This window comes from Grus americana, unplaced genomic scaffold (genome assembly GCF_028858705.1).
Source record: "Grus americana isolate bGruAme1 unplaced genomic scaffold, bGruAme1.mat scaffold_82, whole genome shotgun sequence".
In the NCBI taxonomy this organism is placed as follows: domain Eukaryota; kingdom Metazoa; phylum Chordata; class Aves; order Gruiformes; family Gruidae; genus Grus; species Grus americana.
Window position 1 is genome coordinate 321153 of NW_026562023.1, and position 12948 is coordinate 334100.

General features: G+C 52.3%; 1 protein-coding gene across 1 annotated transcript; it reads left to right on the forward strand.

The window, feature by feature from the left end:
- The first annotated feature begins 431 nt into the window (after positions 1-431).
- On the forward strand, positions 432-12668 carry LOC129201158 (electroneutral sodium bicarbonate exchanger 1-like). Its single transcript, XM_054812310.1, has 23 exons — positions 432-606; positions 1008-1134; positions 1581-1739; positions 1949-2109; positions 2600-2788; positions 2897-2985; positions 3106-3263; positions 3622-3709; positions 4191-4337; positions 4521-4612; positions 5115-5289; positions 5423-5556; positions 6231-6476; positions 6583-6688; positions 7601-7762; positions 8480-8593; positions 8917-9078; positions 9676-9927; positions 10656-10724; positions 11209-11382; positions 11482-11619; positions 11988-12085; positions 12572-12668. Exons 1-23 carry the CDS (start codon positions 432-434, stop codon positions 12666-12668), a joined length of 3312 nt encoding a protein of 1103 aa, XP_054668285.1.
- Positions 12669-12948: the final 280 nt, after the last annotated feature.

A 12948-nucleotide genomic window follows, 5' to 3' on the forward strand; every position in this document is an offset into this window, starting at 1 on the left:
GCTTAAATCGTAACAAGTTATTTATTTTCTGGCTTTGGGTTTGTTGTTTTTTTTTTTAATTAAGTCTTTGTGATTAATGCATCATTATTAGTACAACGGGCAGCATCTGCCAGCGCAGCGTTTGAAGTTTTATTTTAAATTATGGGTTTGGTTCTTTTGGGCTGTTTCCCAGTGCCCGGTGTAGCTCTTGCTTCTTGAATTTCGTCCAACAGCCCTGACAGTTCCCCAAGTTTTCTTGGTGTTTTGCTCTTCTTCAAACTTCGGTTTCAGAAATCGAGCAACTGGGTGCAAATCTCGGAGGGGTTTTTTGGGGGTTTTTTTTTGTGTTTGAACGATGCTACGGGCTGTTTTATTGGGTTATGGGAAGAGAAACCTCCTCCAAGTCCGTGCTTTTAGGGCTGTGCCTGGAGGAGGAGGCACGCGGAGGCGTGATGCTCGTGGATTTGGGTGGACGCGGGGGTGGACGATGGCCGGGAGGACGTAAGGGAGCTCTGCGCAACTTTTCCCTTCTCCTTTCTAAACAGGGAGATGACGAAGAGGCAGTGATTGACCAAGGAAGAACGAGCAACGTCGTCAATATTCACTATGAGAAGGAGGAGTTGGAAGGTGAGTCTCTGCTGAGATCCCGGTAGAGGAGCCGCCAGCCCAGCGCCTTTTCCTGTCGCACAAAGTCCCTGCGACGTCCCTTGCTTGGCGTACGCGTCACGTGCAGCAAAACGTGGCGTGCTTCTAAATAAATAAGCACAGTTCTTTTCACCTTTTTTAACGTCCCTTGCTTGGCATTTTAGATGATCGGGAACCATCACTTGTTGTTGCTCTCTCGTTGCAAAGTTTGAGTAAAATAGGCTTGGGAAAAAGGGCAGGTCTGTGACGTTCAGGGATCCAGTTAAAAGAAAATTAAGAGAAGTTGATGTTTCCTCCTGGGATGGCTGCACTGATTTAATTGCAGCATCTGCGTCAAGTGTCTCCGCGGTATCGAGAACGATGCAAACGCCGCTTTTTCGCAGGCCACCGGACCCTGTACGTGGGCGTGCGGATGCCGCTGGTGAGGCAAAGCCACCGGCATCACCGTCCCCACAGCCAGAAGCATCGGGAACGGGAGAAGGACTCTGCCCCGACGGAGCAGGGCTACCACTGTAAGTCCCGCCGCAGCGTTCACTGAACTCCTCGGGGCTACGTGGGTGCTGGGGTCTTCTGCAAGCAGGTCCCCGTGCCGGTTTGAGTGGCTTGCTGTTCCTCCGAGGGAAAGCGGCATCATTTAGCAGGACCCTCTCTCTTTTCCCAAACTTTCCTCTTTCTTCTCTTTTTTTTTTTTTTTTTATTTTTTTTTAAGACAGTTAAATGCATAAAGGATTTAGGCTCGCCTTCCTCAGAGGGATCCTGGCTTTAAAAATGGAACTGTGGGGAAGGGAAGGTGCCCATGCTTATGCAGAGGTGGATTAGATGCTTCTCCTTCTCTGGGGCTCTGTGCAAGCCTGGACAGAGCCAGGGCAGAGGGGCCAGCCCGATGTTTATGGTGCCGATCGATGCCCGCTTTGCCTATGAGCGTGACGGGCCGTATTCGGGCACGGTAACGGGACGGGGCTTTGCCTTCTGCCCCCAGACACTCCGTCCCAGCGAGTGCAGTTCATCCTCGGGACCGAGGAGGACGAGCAGCACGTTCCCCATGACTTGTTCACCGAGCTGGATGAGATCTGCGTGAAAGAGGGTGAAGATGCCGAGTGGAAGGAAACGGCAAGGTAAATCCCCGCTGCCGGCCGTGGTGGGAGAGGAGTCCCCTCGCCGGCAGCACCCGCGGGCTCTGCTTTCCGCTCTCCGGGACTTTGGCAAAGCTTTTGCAGGTGCCGATGCGAGGAGCCTTCTCTCGCCGCCCTGTAGCTCTGTTAAAGGGGTTGCGGAGCTGAGGCCGTTTCCTCGCAATGGGGCTGATCGCGCCTGATGTCCGCAGGTGGCTGAAGTTTGAGGAGGACGTGGAAGACGGCGGCGAGCGCTGGAGCAAGCCCTACGTGGCCACGCTGTCCTTGCACAGCCTCTCTGAGCTGAGGAGTTGCATCATCAACGGGACGGTGCTGCTGGACATTTGTGCCAACAGCATCGAAGAGATTGCAGGTACCGCGGGCGCCGCGTCTCTGCGGGAACGGCCGAGCTCGGTTTGCCGCGGTGCCCTCCGCTCCCGAATCAAACCCTGCCCCAACGGCGCGTCCTTTTCCAGAAACCCCGCTGTGTTTTTAAGTTGGTTTTGGATGCAGGCTGGGCGTGCAACAGTCACACCAGCTTTTTCTGGTGTGTTTTTTCCAGCTTTTTTTTTAAATGTGTAGAGTCAGACAGAAAGGCCAGACGGGGCAAGAAAATTGCATTATTTCGAATGGGAAATAATTATCTTAGCAGAGTGATGAATAAGCACTTTGCTCGTGTTTTTTAGCAAAAGAAACTTCTTGCTTTCGCTGCAAAGGCTGAACTGTATTAAAATGTCTTGCTAAGCAAGGCTGGGCCTGTGTCAGGGGATCCTGCGTGGCACAGCCTTCCCCCGGGGGCTTCAGGGCTTGGGACCTGGGGGGGTTTCTGCTCTGACGGCTTCGTTTCCCTTTGCCATCCCCAGATATGATCCTGGGCCCGCAAGACCAGTCCACGGAGTTTGACGAGCACGTGCGGGCAAAAGTTCGAGAAGTCCTACTGAAGAAGCATCACCATCAGAATGAGAAGAAAAGAAACAACCTTCTTCCCATCGTCCGCTCGTTTGCTGATGTGAGCAAGAAGCAGTCAGACCTGCACCTCCTTGACAAGCCAGGTGAGGGTTCCTGCAGGGCTCTGGTCCCATTCGACTTGTCCTGGCAGAGGAGAAGCATCCCAATTGCTCCTTGTCCGTCTTTCTGAGTGTCTTTCTTTTTCCTACCAGCCCAAACACTCACCCCTCATCCTTCTCCTACCACTGCAGAAGCTAAAAATGGGGTGAACCACGAGAGCAACGCGATGGACTTAAGCAAGGTGAGACGCTCGTAGCTATCTTATGCCTTTAGGGCCAGATTTGGTCTTGCAAATTTGGCTGCAGAGTGCTGAGGGCTTTGCTTTTGGGGTATTTGCCTGAAAATCGCTTGTTGTGCCTAGGCGCAGCTGCATTTCATGAAGAAAATTCCCACCGGGGCTGAAGCATCCAACGTGCTCGTAGGAGAGCTGGATTTCCTTCGCCAGCCCATCGTGGCATTTGTCCGCCTGACCCCGGCTGTCCTCCTCTCGGGCATGACGGAAGTTCCCATCCCAACAAGGTCTGAAGGAGAAGCACAAAGATTTTATTTCAAAAAACCCCCACCCAACGAAAGAACATCAAGGTGCATGCATCAGTTTGGCGTCCCAAGGGAACAAGGCCAGGGGGAGCGAGGACATTTCTCCCACTCGCATCCCTTCCCTGCTGTGTCTTTCAAACCCCTTGGCCAATTTTAATGAAAATTGGCCCAAAAATTAAATTTGCCATCGGTTTTGGTGAATTTCAAATTCCTGGCGGAGTCGGTGAGCCTACGTGTCCCCTCTGGAGCTGCGCTCGGGGCTGGGGGCTCCCAGGGATTTCCTTGGGTGTCCTTTGAGCAAGGACACGTTCTTCTCGCTCATTGTGTTTTTCTTGCCCAGGTTCCTGTTTGTTTTGCTTGGACCAGAAGGCAAAGCCCATCAGTACCATGAGATCGGCAGGTCCATGGCTACTATCATGACGGATGAGGTGCGAGAAGAGAGAATTCCGGGTCATTTTTGGTTTTCTTCAGCTCTCTGCAGTAGTGAGGAAGAGGATTTGCTTCCCAACTGCCCACAGCTCTCCAGATAGCCCACCCCTCGTTCACACGCCGAAGCAAACGCACGGATTTGTATCACCCCACCTCTTGGAGGTTGAAATCCCACCCGGTGTGCATCCTGCACCTCCCCGGGGTCCCCAGCACCCTGTCCCCAGTGGTGGCGTTGCCAGGGCCAGTGAAACTTCCCCGCTTTAAGCAAAAGGGTATGGTGTGCCATGAGGGATGGGGACCTCGTGGAGGAGATGATTACAAGTACCGTGATGGACAGATTTTTCCATTTGGGGGAATATTTCCTGCCATTACAAGCAGGAAATTTGGGGAAAATGATCTTGCATTTAGCCAGGAGCTTACCGTAGTGCTTAGGACATCGGAGATGGGTTGTCCTCTGAGCAGGTTGTCTCCTGTCGGCAGGTTTTCCGTGACGTTGCCTATAAAGCCGAGAACCGGGCTGACCTCGTGGCCGGCATCGACGAGTTTCTGGATCAGGTCACGGTCTTGCCGCCAGGAGAATGGGATCCATCGATCCGAATCGAGCCCCCGAAAAACGTCCCTTCGCAGGTGGGTGCTGCGGCGGAGGGAGGCGCGAGGGGGACGGGCAGGCCGGCGGCCGGCCGGCCGGGGATGCTGTTCTGGGACCCAGATTCACCAGGTCCCAGTTTGACGCAGTCACATACCCAGACCAGAAGCCCAACAAGCCAGTGGTTACGAATCCATAGCTTTGGCTTATTTCCTTTTTAACAGGGAAAAAGGAAGATGCCAGGAGCTCTCGATGACAGTGCTTCTCACAGCAAGCCAGAGAAACACAGTGGTCCTGAACTGGAGCGCACGGGAAGGTGTGAGCTTTAATAGTTTGTGGGGTTTGTTGTTTGTTTTTTTTTTTTCTCTTTGCCTCTAGAATCGGAGCGTGCACCTTCCCTTGTAGCAGTTTTCTGGGGTTAGTTGGTTCAGTGAAGGGGCTTCACATTACCAGCTCGGTCCCCTGGGCTGGGCAGGTGAGATCTGGGCAGCTGGGCTCAGCCACAGCACCACTGCAGACAGATTTTCTTGATTTGGGGTGGAAGCAGCTGTGTAAATACCTCCAGGGAGAGCTCTGCTGCTTCTCCAAGCAAGGGACAGTTGCAGTAAGGGGGGATGGGCTTTCAGGTTTGGTCCTTTTTCTTTTTGTTGGAGGGGTTTTTTGTGCTTGCTTGGTTTCTGCCGGGTATAAAACGGCCGAAGGAGACTGCTGCTGGTTAGCAATGAAGGTTACTGTCTGCTTGGGCTTGTCCTTCTGCAGCAAAAACCCCTCTGTGTGGTCTTGCAGGGAAACAGTCTATTTGTTTTTCCTTCCTCCAGGCTCTTTGGAGGTTTGATCCTGGACGTGAAGCGCAAAGCCCCGTGGTTCTGGAGCGACTTTCGGGATGGTCTGAGCCTGCAGTGTCTGGCGTCCTTCCTCTTCCTCTTCTGTGCCTGCATGTCCCCTGTCATCACCTTCGGGGGACTGCTGGGGGAGGCGACCGACGGCCACATCGTGAGCAGCTCTCTTGGGTGGCGTGGGGGAGCGCAAAACTCATGCAAAATCTTCGCTGCAGTGAATTTGCTTTGGGTTTTTTCTTCTTTTTCCCATTGATTTATTTCCTCGCCGCTGCCTCTTCCCTGGACAGAGTGCCATGGAGTCACTGCTGGGCGCATCCATGACCGGCGTGGTGTATTCCCTCTTTGCTGGCCAACCTCTCACCATCCTCGGCAGCACTGGACCCGTCCTCGTGTTCGAAAAGATCCTCTACAAATTCTGCAAGTAAGGCCGGCTGCCGCGGCCGAGTGCCGCGAGAGCCTTCAGGAGGCACTGGTGGAGAAAAGATGTTTTTCTTGTCTTTTTCTCAGTGAGAGTTGTTAGATTTCAGTTGTTTTCTGTGTCGCAGACGTTGCACGCTGCTGCTTTAGTATGTGATGGTGCAAGAGCCCTTGGTCTCTGAAGGATGGATGAGGTTGTTTGGGGTTTTTAGGGTTAAAATGAAGCAGGAAGAGGAGAAGCCATAAGGATGGGGATCCTTGTGTTGTGATGAGTTTGATGTGAGATGAGACACCCTGATTGCAATTCAATTTATTCTTCAGCCCCAGCTTGCTGGTAGCAGGTGACTGGGTGCAAAATCAGCCGGGGTTTTGGTGTTAGGGCATGGGGGTGATGTGGGAGGACACCACCTTCCACAAAGGGCCCTGACCTCAATTAGCCTCCAAGGCCTTAACACAAGCTAATTGTTAAATAACAATCATGAAATAATTGGCCTCTCCTCCTGCAGGTCCGCACCCTGCACCGCAGCCCCAAGGCTGTCTGTAGTAGGACATGGAAAGTGCATTTACCACCTGCAGCCTTGACGTGCTCCTAAATTGCTCGTGATTTTCCCCGAAGGAAGGCACGGCTCGGCGCCTCTTCCTGGCCTTTCCAGCCTTTGTTTGATTTTGGTTTCCCAGGGAGTACGCGCTCTCCTATCTCTCTCTGCGGGCCTGCATCGGGCTGTGGACTGCCGCCTTCTGCATAGTGCTGGTGGCCACCGACGCCAGCTGTTTGGTGTGCTACATCACCCGCTTCACCGAAGAAGCCTTCACCTCCCTCATCTGCATCATCTTCATCTACGAGGCTCTGGAGAAGCTGAGTCACCTGCGAGAGACCTACCCTGTGCACATGCACAGCAAGCTCGACTTCCTCACCGTCTACTAGTGAGTTTTTCTTTTCCTCCTAAAAGGCTGCTGCCCCTTGGCAGGAGCTCAGGGCTGCACCTCCATTGCCTTTCCCTCACCCTCGTCTTGGCTTTTCTCCTCCCAGCTGTAAGTGTGAGGCACCAAGCCATCCCAGCAACGCAACCCTGCGTTTCTGGGAGAGCAACGAGATCAACGTGTCTGGCATCGCCTGGGAAAACCTCACGGTGACTGTAAGTGCCCCAAGCCACTACTTCCGCGGCCGCGGGGTCCAGGGGCATTCACATTTTGCAAAAGTCAGAGCCCTTCGGGTGATGAGGGGCTTCAGACTGTGCTAGTGCTGCTCTGCAAAGGCATTCTTTAAATCTAACGTGTGGTTTTAACCCGCTTGGTCCTGGGAAGGAGAGTCCACCTTGTCCCCCCAACATCGTGGGTAATAACTGTCCTCCTTGACCCTGTCGCAGGACAATTTTTCTGACCAGGAGCAAGGTTAAGTGGGTGGTTTGATTCTTGTAGAAGTTGGAGGACTTAAGTTCCTGCTTGAAGGTAGTCCTTAGCTTCCTTACTTGGTTCCTAAGAACTCCAGTCCTTGCTTGCTTACTCAGCACTGTCTGTAGGTCCATGCATAAATTTGCACGTCTGAGCAGCCTCTCGGGCTGCTGTTGCTGGAAGCAAAGCCCAGGCATAGGATGGGAGGCTCTTCAGGACATCTTCATCCCCTCTTGGCCGTGTCCTGGGAGCCCTTCGCTGGGAAGGGACGATTCGTCTCTTCTCCTTTCCTTCCGCGGTTGTCTTAGCCCTCCTTCCCTGCTCCCTCTTTCTCTATCCCCAAGAACTTCCAGTGTTTCCTTCCCCTCTTGGCGTCTTCTTCAGCCACGGTTGCCTGCCATTCGAGCGGAGGATGTGCCATGGGTCTGTGATATGGTGTCCCATCACATCTCGCCTCTCCGCTCTCCTCTGTGCGGTTCGATGTGTCACTTGTTCAGCTGCTGCTCATTCAATATAAATCTCCGTCAGCAGCAGCAGCAGCAGCAGCAGTTACAAGGTCATGGATCTTGGACCAAGATCCTCAAAAGCCCCGAGTTATCCCAGGTTTCCTTGCCGCACGTGCACTACCTTTGTGTCCTGACGCTCTGTTTCTCCAGGAATGTCGGTATTTGCATGGAGAGTTTCACGGACCTGCCTGTGGACGCAATGGCCCCTACGCGCCTAATGTCCTCTTCTGGTGCTGCATCCTCTTCTTCTCCACCTTTGTCCTGTCGAGCTTCTTGAAGAAGTTTAAAAGCAGCCGTTACTTCCCAACCAGAGTAGGTAGAAGATGGTGGCCGGCAGCAGTCTCCACACTCATTTCCCAAAATGGCTTTCCCGGAGCGCTAAGCAGTATTTGCCACCGCTTGGTCAAGCTGGGAAACATTGACCTTGAAGGCCAAACTCTCCAGCAGCTTGGATGTCCCTCCCTCGTTTCCATGAGTGCTAAACGACCGTGGCGTTTCCCACCTGCCTCGCGACCTGCCCCCGAGCGATATTTTGCTCAGGCAGTGGGAAATGAGGTCTTCCAAAGTTGTGGGGGTTTATTTGCCTTTTTTTTTTTTTTTTTTTTAACCTTCTGTGCATTATGCTCAAGGGGAAAGTTGGTTCAAATGAGGAGCTGCCATAGGAAAAGACACTTTTTCTTCCTTTTGAGGAACATACGATGCCTCAGTGCGCCTTATTCCCATTTTAGCTGTGAGCGTGGCTGCAGTGGCAGCCATCTGCTTCCTTATTTTTTAATATTTTTTTTACTTAAGGTTTGAATTCAAACAACCCTCTTCCACCTAATTAAACTCTTTTTTTTTTTATTGTCTGACACCAGCTCTCACAGAGACAAGCACAGCAACAGTAGCTAACCAAGGGATTTGGCTGCATGTCCTCAGAGTGGTGGGATTTTGTTAACCAGCCTTAATGTTGTTGATGTCTCTCATTTTTCCATCTCATGTTGCGGCCCCCTTTGCGATGCCCCTTTCAGCTCTGGTTTCTTGCCCCAGGTGCGGTCCACAATAAGTGACTTTGCTGTTTTCCTCACCATCGTCATCATGGTGCTCATTGACTTCATGACTGGGATCCCGTCACCGAAGCTCCACATCCCCCATATGTTCAAGGTAGGGGGGGTGTTGTGGCACGGAGCGGGTTTCACCAGGGCAGGACAGGGCTGAGTCTGGAGGAGATGCTGGTGGTGTGACCATCTCCTCCTCCACCTCCAAGTGCATCGTTTCCTCCTGGATATGAGAAGACAGCCCCAAAACTAGGTACCTGCAGGAGAAATAGCTACAGGTGCTTGCAAAGAGGATGCTGGCACTGCTGAGCCCCGGGGTGACGTGAAACCAGGGCTGGGAGATGCTGTGACACGGGGATGGAGGGGAAAATCCAAGCCGGTGAAGTAGCTGGGCTGGGAGACGAGGCTGATGTGCGTGCTTTGTTGCAGCCTACCAGAGACGACCGCGGGTGGTTCATCAACCCCATAGGACCCAACCCTTGGTGGACGGTGGTGGCTGCGCTCATCCCAGCTCTGCTTTGCACCATCTTGATATTCATGGACCAGCAGATCACGGCTCTTATCGTGAACAGGAAGGAGCACAGGCTGAAGGTAAGGGGCTGCAGGAGACAACCCCATCCCCAACGCGCTCTGGGCTGCAGGTACGGGGAGAAGCTCCAATTCCAAATGCCTTGTGAAGGCATTGGTTTGGAACAACGTCAGGCAGCGTGGCAAGATGGTCTCCTGGCTTAATGATGACACAGGGAGCAAACGACAACAGGGGAGTTCAGATGAGCAATCTTTCGGAGGAGCATATTAAGCTTAGAGCGTTGTAGAAGCACGCTTTTGTTTTAAAATGTCAGCAGCAGCTGGGGAACGAATCATTTTGATGTGCTGCCAGGCATAACTGAGAGTCATATCTTACTCGCAAGTGGTAGAAATGTCTTTATGAATGAAAAATAGTAAGGTGGGTTTTTTTTGTTGAGAAGTAGATACAAACTCCCCAAATCCACTTTGTCTGAACTGCTGCCGGATTGTCATGCAAGGTGCTTGCGCAAAGACTGGATACATCCTTATTTGTTTCCAGTTCGTGTTTTAAATTTTCAAGACGTCGACTTGAGCTCAAACAGGGTTGTTTGGGTCTGACTTGCGACGTTGTCCTTGCTCTTGTCCCGTGAGATGCTCTGTTTCTTGTTTCGCTCCGCGCAGAAAGGATGCGGGTACCACCTGGACCTCTTCATGGTGGCCGTGATGCTGGGGGTGTGCTCCGTGATGGGGCTGCCGTGGTTTGTGGCTGCGACCGTCCTGTCCATCACCCACGTGAATAGCCTCAAAGTGGAGTCTGGCTGCTCAGCTCCAGGAGAACAGCCCAAGTTTCTGGGGATACGAGAGCAGAGAGTCACTGGCTTGATGATCTTTGTGCTCATGGGCTGCTCAGTCTTCTTCACTTCGGTGTTAAAGGTAAGAGGAAAATGGAAACCACCCAACAACCGCGAGCTTTTTGGAGGTTATGCAAAACTAGTCCCCTTTCTCCAGGCCTGAGTAGCTGTGGAGCAGAGGAGGAGGTGATCCCAAACCTTGGGGCTCGATCCGTGGTGGGAACCACCCTCGGTTGCACTTTCCAGCCCTTCAGACCCCAGTTTGGCACGCTCGAGCCAAGCGAGCAAGCCAACTGCTTGGATTTTCAGATGTCTTTCAGGCCCACCCGTGTTTATGGGTTACGATGAAGCGTATTTAGAGCAGTACCTCTGCTCTTTCAACCAGGCAGCACGTTACCGGTTGCAATTTGTTCCCCCAGATGCCTCGGAACAGCCGTTCCCAGTAGCTAAACGCGCTGAAATCGTCCCCGTGGGCTTCCTTGCGTGTTGCCACAAGAACACGTACAAATGTTTTTCTACCGTCGCAGAACGCGGCATATGGTAGCATGGGCGAAATCACCTATTTTCCTCCAACCTTTCTGGAAAACAGGATTATTCTGATGAAGTGTAACTCAAAAGCTCAGCCTAAAGCAGAGCATTAAATCATTCGCACGCACAAAATCTCTGATGGTTAAAATGCGACACTTCTCTAACCCTGTGGAAGCTGGAAGGCTTTAGGCAATTTTAGGCAGGGACTGTAGAAGAGAGCGGTAATACTGAAAATGCAATTTGAAAACAAGAATGCACTAATTTCTGTATTTATTTTTGGAGTTTATACCAATGCCTGTGCTTTATGGCGTCTTTCTCTACATGGGTGTGTCGTCGCTCAGAGGAATTCAGGTACGGCCTCTTTTACAGCGTGTTGGGTCCCTGGTATTTCATCTCTATAGAAGCAGGTAAAAAAAGCAGTGGCATGGGGGGAAAAACCCCTCTCCGAAAGCAAGCGATCAAAATATTTTGTGTAAGAAAAAGATTGGAGGAGGCACAGGAGGTGTATAGGGCCGGGAGGACCGGGCAAGTTCAGGGCAGGTTACAGGAAAATGGGGGAATTCAGCGCGAAGGGAAGGCGATTTCTGTGGCTGGTGGAAATCCTTGCTGGGGGATTCAGCGTGCTGAGAAACGCTGAGAACAGAATAACGGGGAATAATTGCAGTTCGGTGGGCAGCTCTCGCGGGCAAGCCGGTTTATAGATGGAGCGGAGGGAAAATTGGGTGCTGCTCGCAGAGGAACGCGGTGGGATCCAGGATTTCTCATTGCAAGTGAGATCCTGAACACTCCCTCCGCGTCTCCCCGGGGCCAGAAACTTCTCACTGTTATTTTACAGTTCTTCGATCGCTTGAAGCTGTTTGGGATGCCGGCGAAACACCAGCCGGATATCATCTACCTGCGGCACGTCCCCTTGCGAAAGGTGCATTGCTTCACCATGATCCAGCTGATCTGCCTCGTCCTGCTCTGGGCCATCAAGGTGTCGCGTGCCGCCATCATCTTCCCCATGATGGTAAGAGCCGGTGCTGCTCGGCGTCGGGGTGTTTGTAGCGTCGGAGCGAGCTGTGGCATCATCTCTGACCTCGCTGCATCTTCCCTCTTATTCGTGAAGGTTTTGGCTCTCGTTTTTGTCCGGAAAGTGATGGATTTCTGCTTCTCGAAGCGAGAGCTCAGCTTTCTGGATGACCTTATGCCAGAAAGCAAGCAGAAGAAGTTGGACGATGCCAAAAATGAAGCCGAAGAAGAAGAGGTGAAGCTTGCTGGGTGCTCGGGGCCGGGCGTCTCCCTCGGGCTGTGAGATTGCCTCTTTCTGCCACAGCTCGTCTTTAAATGTCGGGGCAAGATCAGAACTAAACAGAAACGGATCCTAATAGCCTGGATCACACATCGTAACCTTTTATCCTAAATTAGCAGTGAGCTTAACACTTGACTAGAGGTATAATTTTAAAAATGAGTCCTATAATAAAGATTTATTATTATTATTATACCCTGCTGCACTGATAGCTAAAGCTGCCGCAGGTCAGGAGGAGAGGACAGCGTGCAACGTCTTTACTGGGTGCTGAGTTTATCTCCGCTTTGATTAAAGACCGAGAACTTGGTTTGTCCCTTTTCCGTCAGGAGTCCCAGAAGGTGATGGAAGCTGCTGCTGCAAATTGGGTTCAACTGAAAGTGGGGAAGACCAGCGACTTGGATATCCCACAGCAAAGCAGCGACAGGTAAAGTGCCACCAAGCGCCAGGACCCCCGGCAAGATTCGTTTGAAGGTGTTTGGCACCGTCTTTATCGAGCGTCCCTCAGTAAAGCGGTCCGCTCGGCGGGAAAATCAAATTTCTGGGCAGGGCTGCCGGAGGCGATGGCGGGGCTCTGCCCCTGCGCAGAGCGGCTGCACAACTCCCATTTAACCCCCAAAACTTGCATCATCAGTGACTTTAGGGTAGCAGGAGATCCTCATATTTAAGAAAGAGGTGGTGTAGGCACGACCTGTAGCAGCAGTGGCTTAGGAGCCCGCTCCAGGGCTAAACGCCAGCAAGAGCCTTTGCCTGGAGCTGTTGTTCTACAGGCTTGCCTCCCGCAACTCCTCATCCAGCAAAACCTCCGGTGCTTACGCTGAGCTTTGGTTCCTGGGCCCCCCTGGTCCTCTTGCTGGTGCTAACGCACTTGGCGGCAGCAGTTCCCGTAATCACGGATTGCTATGTAAAATATTTATTGCAGGACCGATCCTTCCGAGATTAATATCTGGGATGAAATGTCGAAAACGACCGTGTGGAAGACTCTCCCTATGAACACAGAAACAGTCTGAATTTGGGGAGGAAAAAGGTAAAGGACCGCATGCGAGCGTGACGAGACGCGCGCGTACGGTTTTCCCATGCTTCGTCCAGCAATGCTGAGCAAACGAGCAGCGGCGAGGACGGTGGCACGCCAGCCAGCTCCTCTCTGCCGCGGTGGTCCCACGAACGGGGCTCAAACCCCATCTTCCACTGATGATGCTCTCCCTTTTTTTTTTTTTCTTTTTTTTTTTTTCCCATTCTTCCCCCTCCCCAGTTTTTATGTTTAGGAATCTTGACTTTGAAGGAGAGGAG

Bases quoted from the DNA above. Each gene is read 5' to 3' on its own strand.
- LOC129201158 (XM_054812310.1), top strand. From the start codon at position 432: ATGCTCGTGGATTTGGGTGGACGCGGGGGTGGACGATGGCCGGGAGGA. The intron at 2,110-2,599 runs GTACCGCGGGCG...TGCCATCCCCAG, and splicing joins CAGCATCGAAGAGATTGCAG to ATATGATCCTGGGCCCGCAA. The intron at 9,928-10,655 runs GTAAGAGGAAAA...TTATTTTTGGAG, and splicing joins TCTTCACTTCGGTGTTAAAG to TTTATACCAATGCCTGTGCT.